This window comes from Melozone crissalis, unplaced genomic scaffold, assembly GCF_028551555.1.
Source record: "Melozone crissalis strain CALT ecotype California unplaced genomic scaffold, PUWL_Pcris_2 ptg000641l_1, whole genome shotgun sequence".
NCBI lineage: Eukaryota > Metazoa > Chordata > Aves > Passeriformes > Passerellidae > Melozone > Melozone crissalis.
Window position 1 is genome coordinate 2,951 of NW_026536316.1, and position 26,144 is coordinate 29,094.

Here is a 26,144-nt window from a genome sequence, read left to right on the forward strand (position 1 = left end):
AATCGCCCGCTTGAAATCCTCTAGAAGGCCCCAGACCCCCAGATCTCCCACTTAGGGCCCCCAAAACCCCCCCAGACACCCAAAATGCCCCCCATAGGACCCCCATGACATCCCCAAATCTCCCACTTAGAACCCTCTAGGAGACCCAGACCCCCCCTAACCCCCAAATCCCCCACTTAGGGCCCTCCAAACCCCCCAAGACCCCCAAATCTCCCACTTAGCACCCTCTAGGAGACCCCCAAACCCCCCCTAACCCCCCGTTTTCTCTGCCCCCGCAGCTCCCGGGCCGCTGAAGCTGGCGATGCCCCAGGCCCATGGCTGCCCCTAGGATGGCCTGGGACCCCCAAATCCCCCCAAAGTCCCCCCAAACATCCCCCAAAGTCCCCCAAATCCCCCAAAACCCCTCCAAAACCCCCCCAAATCCCCCCTAACCCCCCATTTTCTCCCTCCCCAGCAGCTCCCGGGCCGCTGAAGCCGGCGATGCCCCAGGCCCATGGCTGCCCCTAGGATGGCCTGGGACCCCCAAATCCCCAAATCTCACACTCGGGACCCCCAAATCTCCCCTAACCCCCCGTTTTCTGTCCCCCCCAGCAGCTCCCGGGCCGCTGAAGCCGGCGATGCCCCCGGCCCATGGCTGCCCCTAGGGTGGCCTGGGACCCCCAAACACCCCCAAATCCCCCCAAAACCCCCCAAAACCCCTCCAAAACCCCCCCAAATCCCCCCTAACCCCCCATTTTCTCTGCCCCCAGCAGCTCCCGGGCCGCTGAAGCCGGCGATGCCCCAGGCCCATGGCTGCCCCTAGGATGGCCTGGGACCCCCAAATCCCCCCAAATACCCCCAAACATCCCCCAAATCCCCCCTAACCCCCCATTTTCTCCCTCCCCAGCAGCTCCCGGGCCGCTGAAGCCGGCGATGCCCCAGGCCCATGGCTGCCCCTAGGATGGCCCTCAGGGCTCCCCGGCGCCCCCCGGCGCCGCCCCCCAGAGCCCCCTGGTGCTGGGGGTGCTGGGGGTGCTGCTGGGCGCGGGCGCCGTGCCCGGGGCGGGGGGGCAGCGCCCAGGGCACCCCCTGCCCGGCCGCCTGCACCTGCAGCAACCAGGCCAGCCGGGTGATCTGCACCAGGAGGGAGCTGCTGGAGGTGCCGCAGAGCATCTCGGTCAACACGCGCTACCTGAACCTGCAGGAGAACCACATCCAGGTCTGAGAGGGTTCATTCATTAAAATATTTTGAATATTTTGAATATTTTTAATGTTTTTAGAAAGAATTTCCTGGGACACACTGGAGGGAAAGGGTTAATTTCTAGAAATATTTTGAATATTTTTTCATATTTTTAATGTTCTCGAGGCATGGCAGGGAAAGGGTTAATTTCTGACAATATCAGTAATAGTTTTAGGAATTTAAATTTTTTTTTTACTATTTTTAACATTTTGCATATTTTAAATAGTCTTTATATTCTTAATATTTTAATATTGTTAATATTTTCTATTTTATATTATAAAATTAATATGTAATATCATAATATTTTTCTATTTAAAAATTTTTAAATATTTTTTGTATTTTTAAAAATGGCAATATTTCTAATATTTTGATTTATAAAACATTTTTATATTTTAAATATTTTCAATATTGCAATATTTTATTTCAGTATTTTAATATGAATATATTTTAGTATTTGAATTTTTAAATTTTTAATTTTTTATTAATAAAATTTTAATTAGAATTTTAAATAAATATTTTTATTATAATTTCAATAAATGTTTACAATCATTTCAATGCGCGAGCTGCTGGAGGTGCCGCAGAGCATCTCGGTCAACACGCGCTACCTGAACCTGCAGGAGAACCACATCCAGGTCTGAGAGGGTTCATTCCCGAAAATAATTTGGATATTTTTCGTATTTTTAATTTTTAAAATAGTTTTAGAGTGAATTCCTTAGGACACGCTGGGGGGTGGGGGGGGCAAAGGTTCGTTCCCGAGAATAATTTGGATATTTTAATATTTTGAGTATTTTTAGAGAGAACTCCTTGGGACACACTAGGGGAGAAAGGGTTAATTCGAAAAAATATTTTGAATATTTTTCATATTTTTAGTGTCCTGGGGGCATGGCAGGGAAAGGGTTAATTTCTGGCACTATCAGTAATAGTTTTAGGAATTTAAGGGTTTTTTTTTTTACGATTTTTAACATTTTGCATGTTTTAAATAGTCTTAATATTTTAATATTTTAATATATTTAGTATTTTTATATTTTTGTATTTTTTAAAATTAATATTTAATATTTTAATATACTTGTATTTTAAAAAATTGTAATATTTTTAATAATTTTTTATTTTTGCATTTTAAAAAAATTTGATATTTCCAACATTTTGATTTTTTAAAATATTTTGGTATTTTAAACACTTTCAATATTTTAATGTTTTTATTTATTTTAATATGAACATATTTTAGTATTTTAATTTTAGGGTTTTTTTTAAATTAATAAAAAATTTTATCAGATTTTTAAATTTAAATATTTAAAATATTTAAATTTAAATTATAAATCACGCGCTGCCTGAACCTGCAGGAGAACCACATCCAGGTCTGAAAGGGTTCATTCCCGAAAATATTTTGACTGTTTGAAATATTTTGAATATTTTTGGGACATGGCAGGGAAAGGGTTAATTTCTAAGAAATACTTCGAGTATTTTTAATATTTTCATGTAGTACAAATTTTTTCATAATTTAAGTATTTTGCATATTTGATACATTTTACGTATTTTATTGTTCTTAATATTTCAAATAGTTCTATATTTTTAAAAATATTTTTAATATTTTTAGTATTTTAACACTTTTGTGTTTTAAAAGTTTTAATATTTTAAATTTTTAAAGATTTCTGTATTTTTAAAATTTTTGATATTTCTAATATTTTGATGTTTTCAATATTTTAATTTTTAAGTATGTATAATATTTGAATACTTTTTTTTGTATTTGAGTATTTTAAAACGAATATATTTTTAGTTTCTTAATTTTTTTAATTAATAAAATATTTTATTAGAAGTTTTAAATTTGAATATTTAAAATATTTCAATGCGCGAGCTGCTGGAGGTGCCGCAGAGCATCTCGGTCACCACGCGCTACCTGAACCTGCAGAAGAACCACATCCAGGTCTGAAAGGGTTAATAAAAGATTTTAAATATTTTTTTTTTTAATATTTTGATATTTAGGATATTTTTAGAGAGAATTCTGTGGGACGTACTGGGGGAGAAAGGGTTAATTCTAAAATATATTTTGAATATTATTCATATTTTTAATGTTCTCGGGGCATGGCGGGGAAAGGGTTAATTTTAGAAAATATTTGTACTATTTTTAGTATTTTTAATATTTTATTTATTTTTAATTTTTTTACTATTTTACATATTTTACAAATTCGTAATGTTTTAATATTTTTACAATTGTTGCATTTAAAACATTATTATTTTTAAATAATTTTGTATTTTAAAAATTTTAATATTTTTAATATTTATGTATTTTAAATTCTTAAATATTTTAAATGGTTTTTTATATTTCCATATTTTAAAAACTTTTGATATTTCTAACAGTGATTTTTAAAATATATTGATATTTTAAACATTGTCAATATTGTAATATTTTTATTTCAGTATTTTAATATGAATATATTTTAGTATTCGAATTTTTAAATTTCTAATTTTTTTATTAATAAAATTTTAATTGGAATTTTAAATAAATATTTTTACTATAATTTCAATAAATGTTTACAATAATTTCAATCTGCTGGAGGTGCCGCAGAGCATCTCGGTCACCACGCGCTACCTGAACCTGCAGGAGAACCACATCCAGGTCTGAAAGGGTTCATTAATTAAAATATTTTGAATATTTTTGGTATTTTGAATATTTTTAGAGAAAATTCTCCAGAACACATGGAGGGGGGGGAAAGGGTTAATTTCATTACCTGAACCTGCAGGAGAATCCACATCCAGGTGGGACTGACTGGGGAGGAAAGGGTTAATTCTCTAAGATATTTGTAATTTAAAAAATAATTTCATGCTTTAAATTTTTTTGTATTGTTAGTATTTTGATTTGTAGTATTTTTATTACTTATTTTTAATTTTTTACTATTTAAAAATATCTGTATTATTTTTAAGTTTCATATTTGTGTATTTTCATACTTCAGTATTTTAACATTTTAATATTTGTGAAATTTAATATTTTGCTATTTTAATATTTTAATGTTTTCATTTTCTTCTACTTTTGTATTTTTAATATTTGTGTATTTTACTATTTTACTATTTTAGTATTTGTGTAATTTAATATTTTAGTACTTTAATACTTTAATATTTGTGTGATTTATTATTTCCGTCTTTGTACTGCCTTTACCATTTTTAACATTTTTGTACTTTTGCATTTTTGTGTTTTAATATTTGTGTGACTTAGCATTTTAGTCTTTTAATTTTCTTGTATTTTTGTACTTCTAGTGGTTTCAATATTTTAATGTTTCATTATTTTAATAATTTAATATTTATATCTTTTAGTATTTTTAATTAAATCCGTGCTAAAGTATTAAAGCCTGTGCTAAAGTTGATGCTGAAGTATTAAAATCAGTGCTGAAGTATTAAAATCCATGCTCAAGCATTAAAGTCTGTGCTAAAGTATTAAATCCGTGCTAAAGTTGGTGCTAAAATATTAAATTTTGTGCTGCAGTGTCAAGTCTATGCTAAAGTATTAAATCCGTGCTAAACTGTGTGCTAAAATATTAAAGTCCATGCTAAAGTATTAAATCTGTGCTTAATTATTAATTTCTGTCTGGCCTAAAGTATTAAAACCCGTGCTGAAGTCTGCGCTAAGGTATTAATTAAAGTCTGACCCAAAATCTGTGCCAAAGTATTAAAGTCCTTGCTAAAGTCTGTCCTAAAGTATTAAATCCACGCTAAAGTGTCAAAGTCTGTGCTAAAGTCCGTGCTAAGACATTGAAGTCCATGCTAAACTCTGTGCTAAAATATTAAAATAATAAAGAGTCAAAGTCCGTCCTGAAGTACTAAAGTCCATGCTAGAGTACTAAACCCATGCTAAAGTATTAAAGTCCATGCTAAAGTATTAAAGCCTGTGCTAAACAATGTACCAAAATATTAAAATCTGGCCTAGAATCTGTGCCAGAGTATTAAAGTCTGTGCCAGAGTATTAAAGTCCATGCTAAACTCTGTGCTAGAGTATTAAAGCCCGTGCTAAAGTATTAAAATCTGTGTTTAAGTCCGTGCTAAAGTTTTCGGGTCCGTGCTGAAGTGTTCAAGCCCGTCCTAAAGTTCATGCTAGAGTATTAAAGTCCATGCTAAAGTATTAAAGTCCGTGCTAAACTCTGGGGTAAAATATTAAAGCTCGTGCTAAAGTATTAAAGCCTGTGCTAAACTATGTACCAAAATACTAAAATCTGTGTTAAAGTATTAATGTCTGTGCTAAAATCCATGCTAAAGTATTAACGTCTGTGCTAAAGTCGGTGCTGGAGTATTAAATCCACGCTAAAGTATTAAAACCCGTGCTAAAGTCCATGCTAAAGTGTCAAAGTCTGTGCTAAAGTCCGTGCTAAGACATTGAAGTCCGTGCTAAACTCTGTGCTGAAATATTAAAATAATAAAGAGTCAAAGTCCATGCTGAAGTATTGAAGTCCATGCTAGAGTATTAAACCCATGCTAAAGTATTAAAGTCCATGCTAAAGTATTAAAGCCTGTGCTAAACTATGTACCAAAATATTAAAATCTGTGCTAAAGTAATAACGCCTGTGCAAAAATTCGTGCTGAAGTATTAAAGTCTGTGCTAAAGTCCATGCTAAAATAGGAAAGTCTGGGCTAAAGTATTAAATCCATGCAAAAGTATTAAAGTCCGTGCTAAACTCTGGGGTAAAATATTAAAGTCCATGCTAAAGTATTAAAGCCTGTGCTAAACTATGTACCAAAATATTAAAATCTGGCCTAAAATCTGTGCCAGAGTATTAAAGTCTGTGCCAGAGTATTAAAGTCCATGCTAAACTCTGTGCTAGAGTATTAAAGTCCATGCTAAAGTATTAAAGTCCGTGCTAAACTCTGGGGTAAAATATTAAAGCCCGTGCTAAAGTTTTAAAGCCTGTGCTAAACTATGTACCAAAATACTAAAATCTGTGCTAAAGTATTAACGTCTGTGCTAAAATCCATGCTAAAGTATTAACGTCTGTGCTAAAGTCGGTGCTAAAGTATTAAATCCGTGCTAAAGTGTTAAAACCCGTGCTAAAGTCCACGCTAAAGTGTCAAAGTCTGTGCTAAAGTCCGTGCTAAGATATTGAAGTCCTTGCTAAACTCTGTGCTGAAATATTAAAATAATAAAGAGTCAAAGTCCATGCTGAAGTATTGAAGTCCATGCTAAAGTCCGTGCTAAAGTATTAAAGCCTGTGCTAAACAATGTACCAAAATATTAAAATCTGGCCTAAAATCCGTGCCAGAGTATTAAAGTCTGTGCCAGAGTATTAAAGTCCATGCTAAACTCTGTGCTAGAGTATTAAAGCCCGTGCTAAAGTATTAAAGTCCGTGCTAAACTCTGGGGTAAAATATTAAAGCCCGTGCTAAAGTTTTAAAGCCTGTGCTAAACTATGTACCAAAATACTAAAATCTGTGTTAAAGTATTAATGTCTGTGCTAAAATCCATGCTAAAGTATTAACGTCTGTGCTAAAGTCGGTGCTAAAGTATTAAATCCACGCTAAAGTATTAAAACCCGTGCTAAAGTCCACGCTAAAGTGTCAAAGTCTGTGCTAAAGTCCGTGCTAAGACATTGAAGTCCGTGCTAAACTCTGTGCTAAAATATTAAAATAATAAAGAGTCAAAGTCCGTCCTGAAGTACTAAAGTCCATGCTAGAGTATTAAACCCATGCTAAAGTATTAAAGCCCATGCTAAAGTCCGTGCTAAAGTATTAAAGCCTGTGCTAAACTATGTACCAAAATATTAAAATCTGTGCTAAAGTAATAACGCCTGTGCTAAAATTCGTGCTGAAGTATTAAAGTCTGTGCTAAAGTCCATGCTAAAATATGAAAGTCTGGGCTAAAGTATTAAATCCATGCAAAAGTATTAAAGTCCGTGCTAAACTCTGGGGTAAAATATTAAAGCCCGTGCTAAAGTATTAAAGCCTGTGCTAAACTATGTACCAAAATACTAAAATCTGTGCTAAAGTATTAACGTCTGTGCTAAAATCCATGCTAAAGTATTAACGTCTGTGCTAAAGTCGGTGCTAAAGTATTAAATCCGTGCTAAAGTATTAAAACCCGTGCTAAAGTCCATGCTAAAGTATTAAAGTCCACGCTAAAGTGTCAAAGTCTGTGCTAAAGTCCGTGCTAAGACATTGAAGTCCGTGCTAAACTCTGTGCTAAAATATTAAAATAATAAAGAGTCAAAGTCCGTCCTGAAGTACTAAAGTCCATGCTAGAGTATTAAACCCATGCTAAAGTATTAAAGTCCATGCTAAAGTCCGTGCTAAAGTATTAAAGCCTGTGCTAAACAATGTACCAAAATATTAAAATCTGGCCTAAAATCTGTGCCAGAGTATTAAAGTCTGTGCCAGAGTATTAAAGTCCATGCTAAACTCTGTGCTAGAGTATTAAAGCCCGTGCTAAAGTATTAAAGTCCGTGCTAAACTCTGGGGTAAAATATTAAAGCCCGTGCTAAAGTTTTAAAGCCCGTGCTAAACTATGTACCAAAATACTAAAATCTGTGTTAAAGTATTAACGTCTGTGCTAAAATCCATGCTAAAGTATTAACGTCTGTGCTAAAGTCGGTGCTAAAGTATTAAATCCATGCTAAAGTATTAAAACCCGTGCTAAAGTCCACGCTAAAGTGTCAAAGTCTGTGCTAAAGTCCGTGCTAAGACATTGAAGTCCGTGCTAAACTCTGTGCTAAAATATTAAAATAATAAAGAGTCAAAGTCCATGCTGAAGTATTGAAGTCCATGCTAGAGTATTAAACCCATGCTAAAGTATTAAAGTCCATGCTAAAGTCCGTGCTAAAGTATTAAAGCCTGTGCTAAACTATGTACCAAAATATTAAAATCTGGCCTAAAATCTGTGCCAGAGTATTAAAGTCTGTGCCAGAGTATTAAAGTCCATGCTAAACTCTGTGCTAGAGTATTAAAGCCCGTGCTAAAGTATTAAAGTCCGTGCTAAACTCTGGGGTAAAATATTAAAGCCCGTGCTAAAGTATTAAAGCCTGTGCTAAACTATGTACCAAAATACTAAAATCTGTGTTAAAGTATTAATGTCTGTGCTAAAATCCATGCTAAAGTATTAACGTCTGTGCTAAAGTCGGTGCTAAAGTATTAAATCCATGCTAAAGTATTAACGTCTGTGCTAAAGTCGGTGCTAAAGTATTAAATCCGTGCTAAAGTATTAACGTCTGTGCTAAAGTCGGTGCTAAAGTATTAAATCCGTGCTAAAGTATTAAAACCCGTGCTAAAGTCCACGCTAAAGTGTCAAAGTCTGTGCTAAAGTCCGTGCTAAGATATTGAAGTCCGTGCTAAACTCTGTGCTAAAATATTAAAATAATAAAGAGTCAAAGTCCATGCTGAAGTATTGAAGTCCATGCTAGAGTATTAAACCCATGCTAAAGTATTAAAGTCCATGCTAAAGTCCGTGCTAAAGTATTAAAGCCTGTGCTAAACAATGTACCAAAATATTAAAATCTGGCCTAAAATCTGTGCCAGAGTATTAAAGTCTGTGCCAGAGTATTAAAGTCCATGCTAAACTCTGTGCTAGAGTATTAAAGCCCGTGCTAAAGTATTAAAATCTGTGTTTAAGTCCGTGCTAAAGTTTTCGGGTCTGTGCTGAAGTGTTCAAGCCCGTCCTAAAGTTCATGCTAGAGTATTAAAGTCCATGCTAAAGTATTAAAGTCCGTGCTAAACTCTGGGGTAAAATATTAAAGCCCGTGCTAAAGTTTTAAAGCCTGTGCTAAACTATGTACCAAAATACTAAAATCTGTGCTAAAGTATTAACGTCTGTGCTAAAATCCATGCTAAAGTATTAACGTCTGTGCTAAAGTCGGTGCTAAAGTATTAAATCCATGCTAAAGTATTAAAACCCGTGCTAAAGTCCACGCTAAAGTGTCAAAGTCTGTGCTAAAGTCCGTGCTAAGACATTGAAGTCCGTGCTAAACTCTGTGCTGAAATATTAAAATAATAAAGAGTCAAAGTCCATGCTGAAGTATTGAAGTCCATGCTAGAGTACTAAACCCATGCTAAAGTATTAAAGTCCATGCTAAAGTCCGTGCTAAAGTATTAAAGCCTGTGCTAAACAATGTACCAAAATATTAAAATCTGGCCTAGAATCTGTGCCAGAGTATTAAAGTCTGTGCCAGAGTATTAAAGTCCATGCTAAACTCTGTGCTAGAGTATTAAAGCCCATGCTAAAGTATTAAAATCTGTGTTTAAGTCCGTGCTAAAGTTTTCGGGTCCGTGCTGAAGTGTTCAAGCCCGTCCTAAAGTTCATGCTAGAGTATTAAAGTCCATGCTAAAGTATTAAAGTCCGTGCTAAACTCTGGGGTAAAATATTAAAGCCCGTGCTAAAGTTTTAAAGCCTGTGCTAAACTATGTACCAAAATACTAAAATCTGTGCTAAAGTATTAACGTCTGTGCTAAAATCCATGCTAAAGTATTAACGTCTGTGCTAAAGTCTGTGCTGGAGTATTAAATCCATGCTAAAGTATTAAAACCCGTGCTAAAGTCCACGCTAAAGTGTCAAAGTCTGTGCTAAAGTCCGTGCTAAGACATTGAAGTCCGTGCTAAACTCTGTGCTAAAATATTAAAATAATAAAGAGTCAAAGTCCATGCTGAAGTATTGAAGTCCATGCTAGAGTACTAAACCCATGCTAAAGTATTAAAGTCCATGCTAAAGTCCGTGCTAAAGTATTAAAGCCTGTGCTAAACAATGTACCAAAATATTAAAATCTGGCCTAAAATCTGTGCCAGAGTATTAAAGTCTGTGCCAGAGTATTAAAGTCCATGCTAAACTCTGTGCTAGAGTATTAAAGCCCGTGCTAAAGTATTAAAGTCCGTGCTAAACTCTGGGGTAAAATATTAAAGCCCGTGCTAAAGTTTTAAAGCCTGTGCTAAACTATGTACCAAAATACTAAAATCTGTGCTAAAGTATTAACGTCTGTGCTAAAATTCGTGCTGAAGTATTAAAGTCTGGGCTAAAATATTTAAGTCTGTGCTGAAGTATTAAATCCGTGCTAAAGTATTAAAGTCTGTCCTAAAATATCAAAGTTCCTGCTAAAGTGTGAAAGTCTGTGCTAGAGTAGTAAAATGGGTGCTGAAGTCCACACGAATAAATTATTCATTATTAATTTTTATTATTAATATTATGGAAACTTCTCCAGAAGAAAAACACTTATTTGGTGATTCTGCTTAATTGTAATTACCAAACCAACCAATGCTTGGTTGTTGTCCCTAATTAGAATTACAAAAGGAACCAACCTTTGGTTCTTCATAATTAAAATTACCAAACCAACCAATCTTTGCTGCTCCTTAATTATAATTATGAAACCAACCTTTGGTGCTTCTCCTTAATTAAAATTACCAAACCAACCAATCTTTGGTGTTTCTCCTTAATTACAATTACCAAACCAGCCAACTTTTGGTTCTTCTTCTTAATTAAAATTACGAAATGAACCAACCTTTAGTTCTCCTTAATTACAATTACCAAGCCAATCAATCTTTGGTTCTTCTCCTTAATTACAATTACCAAACGAGCCAACCTTTGGTGCTTCTCCTTAATTATAATTACAAAACCGACCTTTGGTGGTTCACCTTAATTCTAATTATTTACCAAACCAATCAAACTTTGGTTTTCCTTAATTATAACTAGAAAATGAACCAACCTTTGGTTCGTCTTAATTACAATTACCAAACCAACCAATCTTTGGTGGTTCTCCTTAATTAAAATTACCAAACGAACCAACATTTGGTGCTTCTTGTTAATTAATTAGGGAAAATATGCCAGTCTTTGTTGGTTCTCCTTAATTACCATTACCAAATCAACCAACCTTTGGTTCTCCTTAATTATAGTTACAAATCCAACCAACCTTTGGTGCTTCTCTCTAATTACAATTACCAAACCAACCAACCCTTGGTTCTCCTTAATTAAAATTACCAAACCAACGAACCTTTGGTGGTCCTCCTAATTAAAATTACAAAATGAACCAACCTACGCTGCTTTTCCCTAGTTACAGTTACCAACCCAACCAATCTTTGCTTCTTCTCCTTAATTACTAAACAAACCAATCATTGGTGCCAACCAATCTTTGGTGCTTCTCCTTAATTAAAATGACAAAAGAAGCCAATTCTCGCTGCTTCTCCCTAATTACAATTACCAAACCAACCAATCTTTGGTTCTCCTTAATTATAGTTACAAAACGAGACCACCTTTGGTGCTTCTCCTTAATTATAATTACGAAACCAGCTTTTGGTGCTTCTCCTTAATTACAGTTACCAAACCAACCAACCTTTGGTGGTTCTCCTTAATTATAATTATGAAACCAACCTTTGTTGGTTCTCCTTAATTACAATTATGAAATGAACCAATCTTCACTTCTTCTCCCTAATTACAATTACCAAACCAACCAACCTTTGGTGGTCCTCCTTAATTAAAATTACGAAAGGGGCCAAACTTTGGTGGTTCTCTTTAATTAAAATTACCAAATGAGGCAACCTTTGGTGCTTCTCGTTAATTATTACAAAACATGCCAATCTTTGTTGGTTCTCCTTAATTACCATTACCAAATCAACCAACCCTTGGTTCTCCTTAATTAAAATTACCAAACCAGCCAACTTTTAGTGGTTCTCCATAATTATAATTACAAAGCGAGCCAACCTTTGGTTCTCCTTAATCCCAGTTACCAAACCAACCAGCCTTTGGTGCTTCCCCTTAATTAAAATTTCAAAACCAACCAATCCTCGCTGCTCCTCCCTAATCCCAATTACCAACCCAACCAACCTTTGGTTCTTCTTAATTAAAATTATGAAATGAACCAATCTACGCTGCTTCTCCCTAATTACAATTGCCAAACCAACCAGGTTTTGGTGCCAACCAATATTTGTTTCTTCTCCCTAATTACAATTATGAAACCAACCAATCCTCACCGCTTCTCGCTTATTCCAATTACCAACCCAACCAACCTTTGGTTTTCCTTAATTAAAATTACGAAATGAGCCAAACTTCACTGCGTCTCCCTAATTGCAATTACGAAATGAACCAACCTTTGGTGCTTCTCCTCAATTATAATGACAAAAGGAACCAACCTTTTGTTCTCCTTAATTACAATTACCAACCCAACCAACCTTTGGTTCTTCTTAATTAAAATTACAAAACAAACAAACCTTCGCTGCTTCTCCCTAATTACAATTACCAAACCAACCAATCTTTGGTTCTTCTTAATTAAAATTATGAAATGAACCAATCTACGCTGCTTCTCCCTAATTACAGTTACCAAACCAACAAGTTTTTGGTGCCAACCAATATTTGTTTCTTCTCCCTAATTACAATTATGAAACCAACCAATCCTCACCGCTTCCCCCTAATTCCAATTACCAACCCAACCAACCTTTGGTTTTCCTTAATTAAAATTACAAAATGAGCCAAAACTTCACTGCGTCTCCCTAATTGCAATTACAAAATGAACCAACCTTTGGTGCTTCTCCTCAATTATAATGACAAAAGGAACCAACCTTTTGTTCTCCTTAATTACAATTACCAACCCAACCAACCTTTGGTTCTCCTTAATTAAAATTAGGAAACGAACCTATCTACGCTGCTTCTCCCTAATTACAGTTACCAAACCAACAAGTTTTTGGTGCCAACCAATCTTTGCTTCTTCTCCCTAATTACAATTATGAAACCAACCAATCCTCACCGCTTCTCCCTAATTCCAATTACCAACCCAACCAACCCTTTGGTTTCCCTTAATTAAAATTGCGAAACGAACCAACCTTTGCTGCTTCTCCCCGATTGCAATTACCAACTAATTACCTCCCCTCCGCAGGTGATCCGCACCGACACCTTCAAGCACCTTCGCCACCTGGAGATCCTCCAGCTCAGCCGCAACCTGGTGCGCAAGGTGGAGGTGGGCGCCTTCAACGGGCTGCCCAACCTCAACACGCTGGAGCTCTTCGACAACCGCCTGACCACGGTGCCCACGCAGGCCTTCGAGTACCTGTCCAAGCTCCGCGAGCTCTGGCTGAGGAACAACCCCATCGAGAGCATCCCCAGCTACGCCTTCAACCGCGTGCCCTCGCTGCGCCGCCTCGACCTGGGCGAGCTCAAGCGCCTCGAGTACATCTCCGAGGCCGCCTTCGAGGGCCTGGTCAACCTGCGCTACCTCAACCTGGGCATGTGTTGGCTTATCTGTCAGGAGTTCTGTTATCATTGTAGTGCAAGGATTCCACAGGGCGATGGAGTTTAGTCCCAAATCCACGGGGCAATAGTTTAGTCCCGAATCCTTTATCTCCCGAATCACATCGGGGTCTCCATTTGGTTTCTTATTTATCAAGAGTTCTGTTATCGTTATAGCTCAAGGATTCCGTATCACCAGAGCTTTTTCCAGTTTACAAAGCATTTATCTTTAAGGTTTTTTACTCTTATATTTAACAAACACCAAGAGCTGGAATTGAGATATTTTGCCAATAGTTTAGTACTCCAGTCCTGTTTCCCTGAATCCACAGGGTTAAATGGTCAAATCCTGTTTTCCCCAAATCCACAGGGTTATATGGTCAAATCCTGCTACCCCAAATCCACGGGGTTATATGGTCAAATCTGGTTTCCCCAAAACCACGGGGTTATATGGTCAAATCCTGATTCCCTGAATCCGTGGGGTTATATGGTCAAATCCTGTTTCCCCAAATCCATGTGTTTTGTGGTCAAATCAGGTTTCCCCGAATCCACGGGTTTTATGGTCAAATCCAGTTTTCCCATATCCACGGGGTTATAGGGTCAAAACCTGTTTCCCAGAATCCATGGGGTTATATGGTCAAATCCTGTTTTCCCCAAATCCACGGGGTTATATGGTCAAATTTGATTTCCCCAAATCCACGGGGTTATATGGTCAAATCCTGTTTCCCCGAATCCATGTGTTTTGTGGTCAAATCAGGTTTCCCCGAATCCTCGGGTTTTATGGTCAAATCCGGTTTCCCCAAATCCACGGGGTTATATGGTCAAATCCTGTTTCCCTGAATCCGTGGGGTTATATGGTCAAATTTGATTTCCCCAAATCCACGGGGTTATATGGTCAAATCCTGTTTCCCCGAATCCATGTGTTTTGTGGTCAAATCAGGTTTCCTCGAATCCTCGGGTTATATGGTCAAATCCTGTTTCCCCAAATCCATGGGGCAATATGGTTTAGTCCCAAATCCTTTTTCTCCCAAGCCACGACGGGATCACCATTTGTTATCTCATATCAAGAGTTCCATTATCATTATATTGCAAGGATTATCTTTAGGTGATAAGATTACATTCTGTACCACCTTTATTAACCCATCCTGTGCCCCCCTGCAGGCATGTGCAACCTCAAGGAGATCCCCAACCTGACGGCGCTGGTGAGGCTGGAGGAGCTGGAGCTGTCGGGGAACCGCCTGGGCCGGGTGCGGCCGGGCTCGTTCCAAGGCTTGGGCAGCCTGAGGAAGCTGTGGCTGATGCACGCGCGGGTGGCGGCGGTGGAGCGCAACGCCTTCGACGACCTGAAGGCTCTGGAGGAGCTCAACCTGGCCCACAACGACCTGGCCTCGCTGCCCCACGACCTGTTCGCGCCGCTGCACCGGCTGGAGCGCGTGCACCTGCACCACAACCCCTGGCGCTGCGACTGCGACGTGCTGTGGCTCAGCTGGTGGCTGCGCGAGACCGTGCCCAGCAACACCAGCTGCTGCGCCCGCTGCCACGCGCCGCCCGCGCTGCGCGGCCGCTACCTGGGCGAGCTGGAGCCCGGCCACTTCACCTGCTACGCGCCCGTCATCGTGGAGCCGCCGGCCGACCTCAACGTCACCGAGGGCATGGCGGCCGAGCTCAAGTGCCGCACGGGCACGGCCATGACCTCGGTCAACTGGCTGACGCCCAACGGGACGCTGATGACGCACGGCTCGTACCGCGTGCGCATCTCGGTGCTGCACGACGGCACGCTCAACTTCACCAACGTCACCGTGCAGGACACCGGCCAGTACACCTGCATGGTCACCAACGCCGCCGGCAACACCACGGCCACCGCCACGCTCAACGTCTCGGCCGCCGACGCCGCCGCGGCCGCGGCGGCGGCGGCGGCGGCCACCGGTTACACCTACTTCACCACGGTCACCGTGGAGACCACCGAGGGCGCCGGCGGCGACGACCAAGCCCCGCAAACCCCCGCGGCGCCCACGGCGGCCGGTTGGGACCCGGCCGGCGCCTCCACGGCCGCCCCGGCCACGCGCGCCACCGGCAAACCCTTCACCGTGCCCATCACGGCGGCGGCGGCCGGCGCGGCGGCCGGAGGAGGTCTCCAAGATTTGGACGACGTCTTGAAGACCACCAAGATCATCATCGGCTGCTTCGTGGCCATCACCTTCATGGCCGCCGTCATGCTGGTGGCCTTCTACAAGCTCCGCAAGCAGCACCAGCGCCACAAGCACCGCGGCGGCCCCGCGCGCGCCGTCGAGATCGTCAACGTCGAGGACGAGCTGGCCGGGGGTCCCGCCGGCGGCGGCGGAGGCGGCGGCGGCCCCGGCGGAGGCGGCGCCGGGACGGGCGGGGACAACCGGCTGGCGTTGCCGGCGTTGGAGAGGGAGCACCTGGACAGGTACGCGGCGTTGGCCGCCCACTACGGGGGCCCGGCGGCGGCGCTGGGCTGCGGGAAGACGCCGCTGCTCAACTCGGTGCACGAGCCGCTGCTCTTCAAGAGCCCCTCCAAGGAGAACGTGCAGGAGACGCAGATCTGAGATTTTGGGGAGGGGGGGGGGTTGGAATGGAACCCCCCCCCAATCAGCCCTTGGACTTCCCCCCCAAAACTCCCTGAAAAAATCCAGCCGGGAAAGGAAAAACAAAAATTTTGGGGGAGAAAAGGGGAAAATAAGCAAGTGGGGGAGACTTTGCGGGGTGGAGGTGGAGGAGTGGGGGAGGTGGTGAGGAAATGGGGGAAAACACCCCGAAAATGTGGGGGGAAAGTCCTGAAAAATGTGTGGAAAAACTGGTGGAAAGGAGGGGGGGAATACCCCAAAAATGTGGGGGAAAAGCCCTAAAAAATGTGTGGAAAAAAGGAGGGAAAACCCCAAAAATGTGGGGGGAAAACACTAAAAAATGGGGGAAGACGCTGGAAAAAATGTGGGGGAATCTCCAAAAAAAAAATTGGGGGAGATGCTGAGATAAAATGGGGGAGACTCTTAAAAATGTGAGAAAAAAAATTGGAGGAGACTCCTTAAAAAAATTGGAGAGACTCCTACAAAGTGTGGAGGAAAACCTCCAAAAATGGAGAGGAAACTCCTAAAAAAATGGGGGGAAACTTAAAAAAAAAAAAAGTGGAGGAAAATTCCCCAAAAAATGTGGGGGAAACTCCTAAAAAATGGAGGGGAAAAAAAAAATGTCGGGGAGACGCCGGGAAAAAATGGGGGAAACTCCTAAAAAATGGGAAGGAGGATTCTGAAAAATGTGGGGGAATTTTCTAAAAAAATTTGGAGGAAAATCACCCAAAATGTGGAGGGAAATCACCAAAAAATGGGGGGGGAAAGTCCTAAAAAATGTGGAGGAAAATCACCCAAAAAATGAGTGGGAAAATCACCCGAAAATGTGGGGAAATACTCCTGGAAAGGAGGGGGGAGAAAACCCAAAAATGTGGGGGAAAAGCCCTAAAAAATGTGGGGAAAACTCCTGAAAAATGTGGGGAAAACTGTGAGAAATATGGGGAAAACATCCCCCAAAAGTGGGGGGAAAATCCTAAAAAATGGGTGGAAAATCCCCCAAAAATGTGGGAAAAATGCTGTGAAAAATTATGGGTGAAACCTTAAAAATGATGAAGGGAATCCTAAAAAATGTAGAGGGAAAGAGTGGGAAAATGTGGAGGAAAATCCCCCCAAAAATGTGGAGGAAACCCCAAAAAATGTGGCGAAAAATCCCCCAAAAAATGTGGGAAACCACCCCAAAAGATATGGGAGAAAAAAAAACCCAAAAATGTGGGGGAAACCCTAAAAAAATGGAGAAAACCCTTTAAAAAAAGGGGGAAAAAAACCCCTAAAAATGGGGAAAACCTTTAAAAATTATGGAGAACCCCTAAAAATGTGGGGGGACCCCCCCAAAAAATTTAGGGGAACCCCCCAAAAATTTAGGGGCACCCCCCGGACCTGCGGACCTGAAGGAAACCCCAAAAAATTGGGGACCCCCCACCCTAAATCGATGTTGGATGAGATGGAAAACCCCAAAAATGGGGGAGACCCCCCCCCAAAAATTAGGGGGGACCCCCCCCAATCCCTGAACTGTGGACTTGGAGATGAAGACCCCCAAAAATGGGAGGGGGAACCCCCCAAAAATGGGGGTTGGACCCCCCAAAACCACGGACCTGGAGCTGGACCCCCCTCAAAAATTTGGGGTGCGAGACCCCCCTGAACTTTGGACCTGTTGCTGCCTCCCCCAAAAAATTTGGGGTGCGGGACCCCCCCTGACCTGCGGAGATGAAGAGGAGCCCCCCAAAAATGGGGGTGGGACCCCCCAAAAACCACGGACTTGGAGCTGACCCCCCCCCCCAAAAAAAATTTGGGGTGCGGGACCCCCCCCCCCCCTTGCGGACTCGGTGTTGAAACCCCCCCAAAAATAAGGGGGGGAATGTGGGGACCCCCCCCAAAATACGATGGGAACCCCCAAACTTTGGGTTTGGGACCCCCCCCCCCCCCAATATTAAAACTTGGAGCCCCCCAAAAATTGGGGTTTGGGACCCTCCCCAAATTAAGGTTTGGGCGCCCCCAAAATGGAGGAAAAATTGGGGGGGACACCCCTAAAATGAGGGGGATCCCCCAAAAAAAAATAGGGGGCGGGGACCCCCCAACCCTCCCCCATTCAAGAAACGCCCCCAGCCCCAAATTTGGACCCCAAAAATCCCAAAATTTCACCCCGAAACCCCCAAAATTTGACCCCAAAACCCCCAAAATTTGACCGCAAAAATCCCAAACTTTGGACCCAAAACCCCCAAATTTCACCCCAAAACCGGGGGGGGGACCCCAAAAACGGGGGCGGGGGAGGGGACCGGAAGTGCAAAAGGAGGGGGGGGGGTCGGGGTCGGGGTGGGGGAGGGGCGGGTGGGGGAGGGGCCGGGGGGGGGAATTTTTTAATTCGCCGCGGCCGCAAAGAAGCGAAACTTTCCTACTTTAATAAAAACCCAGCGGGTGTTTCCAACGGCGCCGGGCACGGGGAGGGAGGGAAGGAAGGGGTTAAACCCGGGCTTAGGCCGGGATTAGGGGTTAGGGGGCGTTTGGGGGGGTTTGGGGTGGGTTTAGGGTGGGTTTTGGGGGCGTTTGGGGAGGGTTGGGTTGGGTTTTGGGAGATTTGGGGTGGGTTTGGGAGGTTTAGGATGGGTTTGCGGTGGGTTTGGGAGGTTTGGAGTGGGTTTAGGGAGGGTTTGCGGTGGGTTTAGGGGGATTTGGGGTGGGTTTAGGGGGGATTTGAGGTGGGTTTAGGGGGGATTTGGGCTGGGTTTGGGCTGGGTTTAGGAGGTTTGGAGTGGGTTTTAGGAGGTTTAGGATGGGGTTAGGATGGGTTTGAGCTGGGTTTGGGGTGGGTTTGAGGGGTTTTGGGGTGGGTTTGGGAAGTTTAGGATGGGTTTGGAGTGGGTTTGGGGGTTTTGGAGCAGGTTTGGGGAGGGTTTGGGGTGGTTTTAGCGGGTTTGAGATGGGTTTGGGGTGGGTTTAGGGTGGGATCGGGGAGGGTTGGGTTGGGTTTTGGGAGATTTGGGGTGGGTTTGGGAGGTTTAGGGAGGATTTGCGGTGGGTTTAGGAGGATTTGGGGTGGGTTTAGGGGGATTTGGGCTGGGTTTGGGCTGGGTTTAGGAGGTTTGGAGTGGGTTTTGGGAGGTTTAGGATGGGGTTAGGATGGTTTTGGGGTGGGTTTGGGATGTTTAGGATGGGTTTGCGGTGGGTTTAGGGGGGATTTGGGGTGGGTTTAGGGGGGATTTGGGCTGGGTTTGGGCTGGGTTTAGGAGGTTTGGAGTGGGTTTTGGGAGGTTTAGGATGGGGTTAGGATGGGTTTGAGCTGGGTTTGGGGTGGGTTTGAGAGGTTTTGGGGTGGGTTTGGGATGTTTAGGATGGGTTTGCGGTGGGTTTGGGAGGTTTAGGATGGGTTTGGAGTGGGTTTGGGAAGTTTAGGATGGGTTTGGGGTGGGTTTGGGAAGTTTAGGATGGGTTTGGGGTGGGTTTGGGAAGTTTAGGATGGGTTTGGGGTGGGTTTGGGGGTTTTGGGGCAGGTTTGGGGAGGGTTTGGGGTGGTTTTAGCGGGTTTGAGATGGGTTTGGGGTGGGTTTAGGGTGGGTTTGGGGAGGGTTGGGTTGGGTTTTGGGAGATTTGGGGTGGGTTTGGGAGGTTTAGGATGGGTTTGCGGTGGGTTTAGGGGGATTTGGGGTGGGTTTAGGGGGGATTTGAGGTGGGTTTAGGAGGTTTGGAGTGGATTTTGGGAGGTTTAGGATGGGGTTAGGATGGGTTTGGGCTGGGTTTGGGAAGTTTAGGATGGGTTTGGGGTGGGTTTAGGGGGATTTGGGGTGGGTTTAGGGGGGTTTGGGAGGTTTGGGGGTGGGTTTAGGGTGGGTTTGGAGTGATTTGGGTTGGGTTTGGGGGGATTTGGGCTGGGTTTAGGAGGTTTGGAGTGGGTTTTGGGAGGTTTAGGATGGGGTTAGGATGGGTTTGAGCTGGGTTTGGGGTGGGTTTGAGGGGTTTTGGGGTGGGTTTGGGAAGTTTAGGATGGGTTTGCGGTGGGTTTGGGAGGTTTAGGATGGGGGTTAGGATGGGTTTGGGGTGGGTTTGGGAGTTTAGGATGGGTTTGGGGTGGGTTTAGGGGGACTTGGGGTGGGTTTAGGGGGGTTTGAGGAGGTTTGGAGTGGGTTTAGGGTGGGTTTGGGGGGATTTGGGGTGGGTTTGGGGGATTTGGGCTGGGTTTAGGAGGGTTTGGAGTGGGTTTTGGGAGTTTAGGATGGGGTTAGGATGGGGTGGTGGTGAGGGGTGGGTTTGGGGGGGTTTGGGGGTTGGGTTGGGGTGGGTTTGGGGTGGGGTTGGGGTTTGGGGGGTTGGGGGGTTTGGGGTGGTTGGGTGGTTAGCGGGTTTGAGTGGTTGTGGGGGTGATTTAGGGTGGGTTTGGGGAGGGTTGGGTTGGGTGTTGGAGATTTGGGGGTGGGTTGGGGGTTTAGGATGGGTTTGGGGGTGGGTTTGGGAGGTTTGGGGTGGGGTTTGGGATGTTAGGATGGGGTTTGCGGTGGGTTTGGGAGGTTAGGATGGGGTTAGGATGGGTTTGGGGTGGGTTTGGGAAGTTTAGGATGGGTTTGGGGTGGGTTTAGGGGGACTTGGGGTGGGGTTTAGGGGGGTTTGAGGAGGTTTGGAGTGGGTTTAGGGTGGGTTTGGGGGGATTTGGGTTGGGTTTGGGGGGATTTGGGCTGGGTTTAGGAGGTTTGGAGTGAGTTTTGGGAGGTTTAGGATGGGGTTAGGATGGGTTTGAGCTGGTTTTGGGGTGGGTTTGAGGGGTTTTGGGGTGGGTTTGGGAAGTTTAGGATGGGTTTGGGGTGGGTTTGGGGGTTTTGGGGCAGGTTTGGGGTGGTTTTAGCGGGTTTGAGATGGATTTGGGGTGATTTAGGGTGGGTTTGGGGAGGGTTGGGTTGGGTTTTGGGAGATTTGGGGTGGGTTTGGGAGGTTTAGGATGGGTTTGGGGTGGGTTTGGGAGGTTTGGGGTGGGTTTGGGAGGTTTAGGATGGGTTTGGGGTGGGTTTAGGGGGATTTGGGGTGGGTTTAGGGGGGGTTTGGAGTGATTTGGGTTGGGTTTGGGGGGATTTGGGCTGGGTTTAGGAGGTTTGGAGTGGGTTTTGGGAGGTTTAGGATGGGGTTAGGATGGGTTTGAGGGGTTTTGGGGTGGGTTTGGGAGGTTTAGGATGGGTTTGGGGTGGGTTTAGGTGGATTTGGGGTGGGGGTTGAGAGGTTTAGGATGGGTTTAGGGTGGTTTTACCGGGTTTGAGCTGGGTTTTGGGTGGGTTTGGGATGAGTTTGGGGGGGTTTTAGGGGATTTGGGGTGGGGTTGAGGGGTTTTGGGATGGGTTTAGGATGGGTTTGGGTGGGTTTAGGGGATTTAGGGTGGGTTTGGGGGGATTTGGGGTGGGTTTAGGGTGAGCTGGGTGGGTTTAGGGTGGGTTTAGGGAGTTTTGGGGTGGGTGTAGGGGGTTTGAGCTGTGTTTGAGGTGGGTTTAAGGGATTTGAGCTCGGTTTAGGTGGTTTAGGATGGGTTTAGGATGGATTTAAGATGAGTTTAGGGAGGTTTAGGATAGATTTGGGGTGGGTTTGAGAGATTTTGGGGTTGGGTTTGGGAGGTTTGGGGTGGGTTTAGGTGGGTTTGGGTGGTTTGGGGTGGATTTGGGAGGTTTAGTGTGGTTTGGGCTGGCTTTAGGGGGTTTGAGCTGGGTTTGGGGTGGTTTTAGGGGATTTGGGGTGGGTTTGGGAGGTTTAGGATGGGTTTGGGGTGGGTTAGGATGGGTTAAGATGGATTTGGGCTGGGTGAAGGGGACTTGGGCTGGGTTTGGGTGGGTTTGAGGGGTTTTGGGGTGGTTTTAGGGGATTTGGGGAGGGTATGGGAGGTTTGGGATGAGTTTGGCCTGGATTTGGGGTGGTTTGGGCTGGGTGAAGGGGATTTGGGGTGGGTTTTGGGAGGTTTCGGATGGGTTTGGGGTGATTTGGGGGTGGTGTACAGGGTTTGAGCTGGGCTTGAGCTGGGTTTGAGGGGTTTTGGGGTGGTTTTGGGATGTTTTTGGGGTAACTTTTGGGTGCTTTTCATGGTTTTGGAGTGTGAATGACCCTAAATAGACCCAAAATCCCCTAAAACCGCCCCAAAACCGCCCGAGGTCCCGGGGGTGGTTTCTCCTCCCCTCGCTGTTCCCGTTTCCATGGGAACGGCGCGGGGGGGGCACTGCGGATGCGCAGTTGCCATGGGAACGGCGCGGAGGGAGGGAGACGGAATTGCCATGGCAACAGCGGCGCGGGGGGAGGAAGCGCAAACGTGGGAACAGCGGGGCTTGTTGAGCAGTTCCCATGGTAACGGGAACAGCGGCGCGGAGGGAGAGGTGGATATAGGGGGAACGGCGGTTGCCATAGGAATGGGAGGTCCCTATGGCAACGGGAACAGCGATAAGAGCGAGAATGGCGCCCCTCCCACCGGAAAAATGGGATCGGGGTGGAGGGACCCCAAAATGGGACCCCCCCACAAAAAATTGGCATCCCAGGGGTGCGACCCCCCAAAAATTTGGGGTTCCAAGGGGGCAACACGCCCCCAAATAAAAGAAACCCCCCAAAAAAAATTGAGGTCTACCCCTCTGGAAAGGGACCCTGGAGTGCGATCCCCCCAAAAAATGGAACCCCCGCAAAATTTGGGGAACGGTCCCCAAAAAAACAGCACCCAAGCCCTCCTCCAAAATTTGAGGTCCCAAAGGTGCGATCCCCCCCAAAAAAATTGGGACACCTCCAAAAAAGGGTCCCAAGGTGCAACCCCATGCCAAAAATGGAACAAATTTGGGAACCCCCCTCAAATAAAGGGACCCTGGAGTACCATTTTGGGGAGTCTCATGATTTGGGGAGGGGGCCTGAGATCCCCAAAATGCACACAAATACACACCCAAGCAGGACCCCCCAATTTCCCACAGAATCTAGTGCAAGGATTTGCTTTGGCCATGGCAGCATTAAGGAAACAAAGCACCCCAGGGATCTTTTTTTTAATTTTTCTCACATTTTTCCCTTTTTAACTCATGTTTCCCACCCTTTTCCCCTCAAGTTTCCCACCATTTTTTGTCTCACACCTCCCACCCTTCTGCCCTTTCACATTTCCCATCATTTTTGGCCTCATGTTATTTGCATTTTTTCCCTTTATCTTTTACACCCATTTTTCTTCCTGTTTCCTGTCTTTTTTCCCCTCATGTTTCATTCGCTTTTCTCCCCTCACATTTTTCACCGTTTTTCCCCTCACATTTCCTGCTTTTTTCTCCCCCCACATCTCCCGTCTTTTCTCCCCTTGTTTCATACCTTTTCTTCCTCTCATTTCCCATCCTTTTCATTCAAGTTTACCATCCTTTTTACCTTCAATTTGGTGCGTTTTCTCCCCTCACATTTCCCCCCTTTTCTCCCCTCACATTTCCCGCCCTTTTCTCCCCTCACATTTCCCGCTCTTTTCTCCCCTCGCAGTTTCCTGCTCTTTTTCCCCTCCCATTTCCGGTCCCTTTCTGCCCTCATATTTCCCACCATTTCTCCCCTTTTGTTTCATACCTTTTCTTCCTCTCATTTCCCATCCTTTTCACTTGAGTTTACTGTCCTTTTTGCCTTCCAATTCCCACTTTTTCCCCTCAGATTTCCTGCCCTTTTGGCCCCTCACAATCCCCACCATTTTGTCCCCTCACGTTTCCCGCTCTTTTCTCCCCTCATGTTTTCCACCCTTTTCCCCCCTCATGTTTCCCCTTTCTCCCCTTCTGTTTTCTACATTTCCTTCCTTTATTTTCTGTCATTGAGTTCTTTTCACTCCAATTTACTTTCCTTTTTGCCTTCCATTTCCCACCTTTCTTTCCCCTCACATTTCCCCCCCCCTTTTCTCCCCTCACGTTTCCCTCTTTTTCCCCTCATGCCTCCTTCCCCTTTCGCCCCTCATTTTTCCCACCATTTCTCCCCTTCTGTTTCCCACCATTTCTCCCCTCATTTTCTGCCCTTTTCACTCAAGTTTACTGTCCTTTTTGCCTTCCATTTCCCACTCTTTTCCCCTCACCGTTCCTGCCCTTTTGGCCTCTCATGATCGCCACCATTTTGTCCCCTCACGTTTCCTGCTGTTTTCTCCCCTCACGTTTCCTTCCCTATTTCCCCTCACATTTTCCACCCCTTTCTCCCTCACATTTCCTACCTTTTCTCCCCTTCTGGTGTTTCTCTACCTTTCCTTCCTTTCATTTCCCTCCATTTCACTCCAGTTTACTTTCCTTTTTGCCTTCCATTTCCCACCTTTCTTTCCCCTCATGTTTCCTCCCCCTTTTTCTCCCCTCACATTTCTCCTCCTTTTCCCCTCACATTTCCTTCCCCTTTTTCCCCTCACGTTTCCCACCATTTCTCCCCTTCTGTTTTATACTTTTGTGTCCTCTCATTTCCTGTCCTTTTCACTCGATTTATTGTCCTTTTTGCCTTCAATTTGCTGCCTTTTCTCCCCTCACATTTCCCGCCCTTTTCTCCCCTCACGTTGCCCCCCACCTTTTCCCCTCACATTTTCTTCCCTTTTCTCCCCCTGATGTTTCCTGCCCTTTTTGCCCCTCATGTTTCCCACCATTTCTCCCCTTCTGTTTCATACCTCTTTCTTTCTCTCATTTCCCATCTTTTTCACTCAAGTTTAATATCCTTTTTGCCTTTTTCTCCCCTCATGTTTCCCGCCCTTTTCTCCCCTCACGTTCCCCACCATTTTGTCCCTCACATTTCCCACCCATAATTCTCACTTTTTCCCCACCAAGTTCCTCCTGCACCTGTATGGTGCACTCATTATCAATTCTGTAGTCAATTTAAGTAAGCTCATTATTTCATTTAAAAAGATAATATATATATCAAATTACTACATATAATAGACAACAATAATATTTATTATATTCATAACATATTATATGTTCCTAACGTATATGTTCCTAACATATATGTTCCTAACGTATATGCTCCTAACGTATGTGTTCCTAACGTATATGTTCCTAACGTATATGTTCCTAACGTATATACTCCTAACGTATATGTTCCTAACGTATATGTTCCTAACGTAGATGTTCCTAACATATATGTTCCTAACGTATATGTTCCTAACGTAGATGTTCCTAACATATATGTTCCTAACGTATATGCTCCTAACGTATATGTTCCTAACGTATATGTTCCTAACATATATATTCCTAACATATATATTCCTAATGTTTATATATTCCTAATGTTTATATTTTCATAAAATACGTAATATCTATTAATAATATATGTATATTCCTAATATATCCATGCTAGTAACATATATAATTTATCTATCTTGTTTACTTATCTAAATTATCTACCTAAACTAATAATAGATGTACGGGGTTCAGAGTGGTCTGTGGCTGGGCTTGGATCCAACCACACCAACTCCTCCCTGAGGATTTCAGAGAGCCAGATCCGGGCTCTGAGGATTCTTCTCTGTGGCCTGCAATATTTCAGATATTTCAGAGTATTTCAGGTTCTGTGACAGTAGCAGAGCCCGAAAGGACCAGCAGATGCATCAGGGTCAGGTGGCCACGCTAGCTCCTCTTGCCTTCCTGCCAACAGATGACCTTGGCTGAGGCCATCCAGAGGCATAAATCAGATTTTCGTGTCTTGAGTGCCTTGAAAAGGTGTTCCAGCAGCTTCCCCAGGACTAGAATCTGGATCTCTGTCCTCATTTTGACCGGCCTGGCTGTGCCTTTGAGAGGGACCTTCAAAAGCCAGGGCATCCTTTGTCTGATGATGATGATGATGATGATTCAGCAGGTGTTGGAGTCAGTGTCCCTGGCAAGGAAGGTCCCTCTCTGCTCAGCGGCACCAGCGGCACAGCCCACGCAGGGACAATCCCGATTTGCGCCGATCCTTCAGAGAGCTGAGGATCAGGCCGGTCTGAGCTGCCAGGGCAGCGATGGTGGGGTCCATGTCTCGTGTTTCCATTAATCCAAGCTCTACAACAAAAATGGAGCCCAGATGAGGCCTTGTGGAAGCGTTATCCCTCCCTTTTCTCCCCTCACATTTCCTGCCCTTTTCTACCCTCAGTTTTTCTACCCTTTTCTCCCCTTATCTTTCCCTTTTCTCCCTCACATTCCTGCCTTTTCCCCCTCACGTTTCCCTCTCTTTTCTCCCCTCACGTTTCCTGCCCTTTTCTACCCTCAGTTTTTCTACCCTTTTCTCCCCTTAT

The 26,144-nt window shown here is 43.9% G+C and overlaps 1 protein-coding gene across 1 annotated transcript; it reads left to right on the forward strand.

Annotated features, from left to right (window-relative positions):
- The first annotated feature begins 3,062 nt into the window (after window positions 1–3,062).
- LRRC4B (leucine rich repeat containing 4B) lies at window positions 3,063–15,963 on the forward strand. The gene is made up of 4 exons (XM_054295338.1): window positions 3,063–3,140; window positions 3,762–3,833; window positions 13,036–13,381; window positions 14,544–15,963. The coding sequence occupies exons 1-4, from the start codon at window positions 3,063–3,065 to the stop codon at window positions 15,950–15,952; spliced, it is 1,905 nt and encodes a 634-aa protein (XP_054151313.1). The 3' UTR covers window positions 15,953–15,963.
- The last annotated feature ends 10,181 nt before the right edge of the window (window positions 15,964–26,144 follow it).

Excerpts from the sequence above, each read along its gene's own strand:
- LRRC4B (XM_054295338.1), top strand. The coding sequence starts at position 3,063 with ATGCGCGAGCTGCTGGAGGTGCCGCAGAGCATCTCGGTCACCACGCGC. Across the intron at positions 3,141-3,761 it reads TGCAGAAGAACCACATCCAG|AATCTGCTGGAGGTGCCGCA; the intron begins GTCTGAAAGGGT and ends TACAATAATTTC. Across the intron at positions 13,382-14,543 it reads CCTGCGCTACCTCAACCTGG|GCATGTGCAACCTCAAGGAG; the intron begins GCATGTGTTGGC and ends GCCCCCCTGCAG.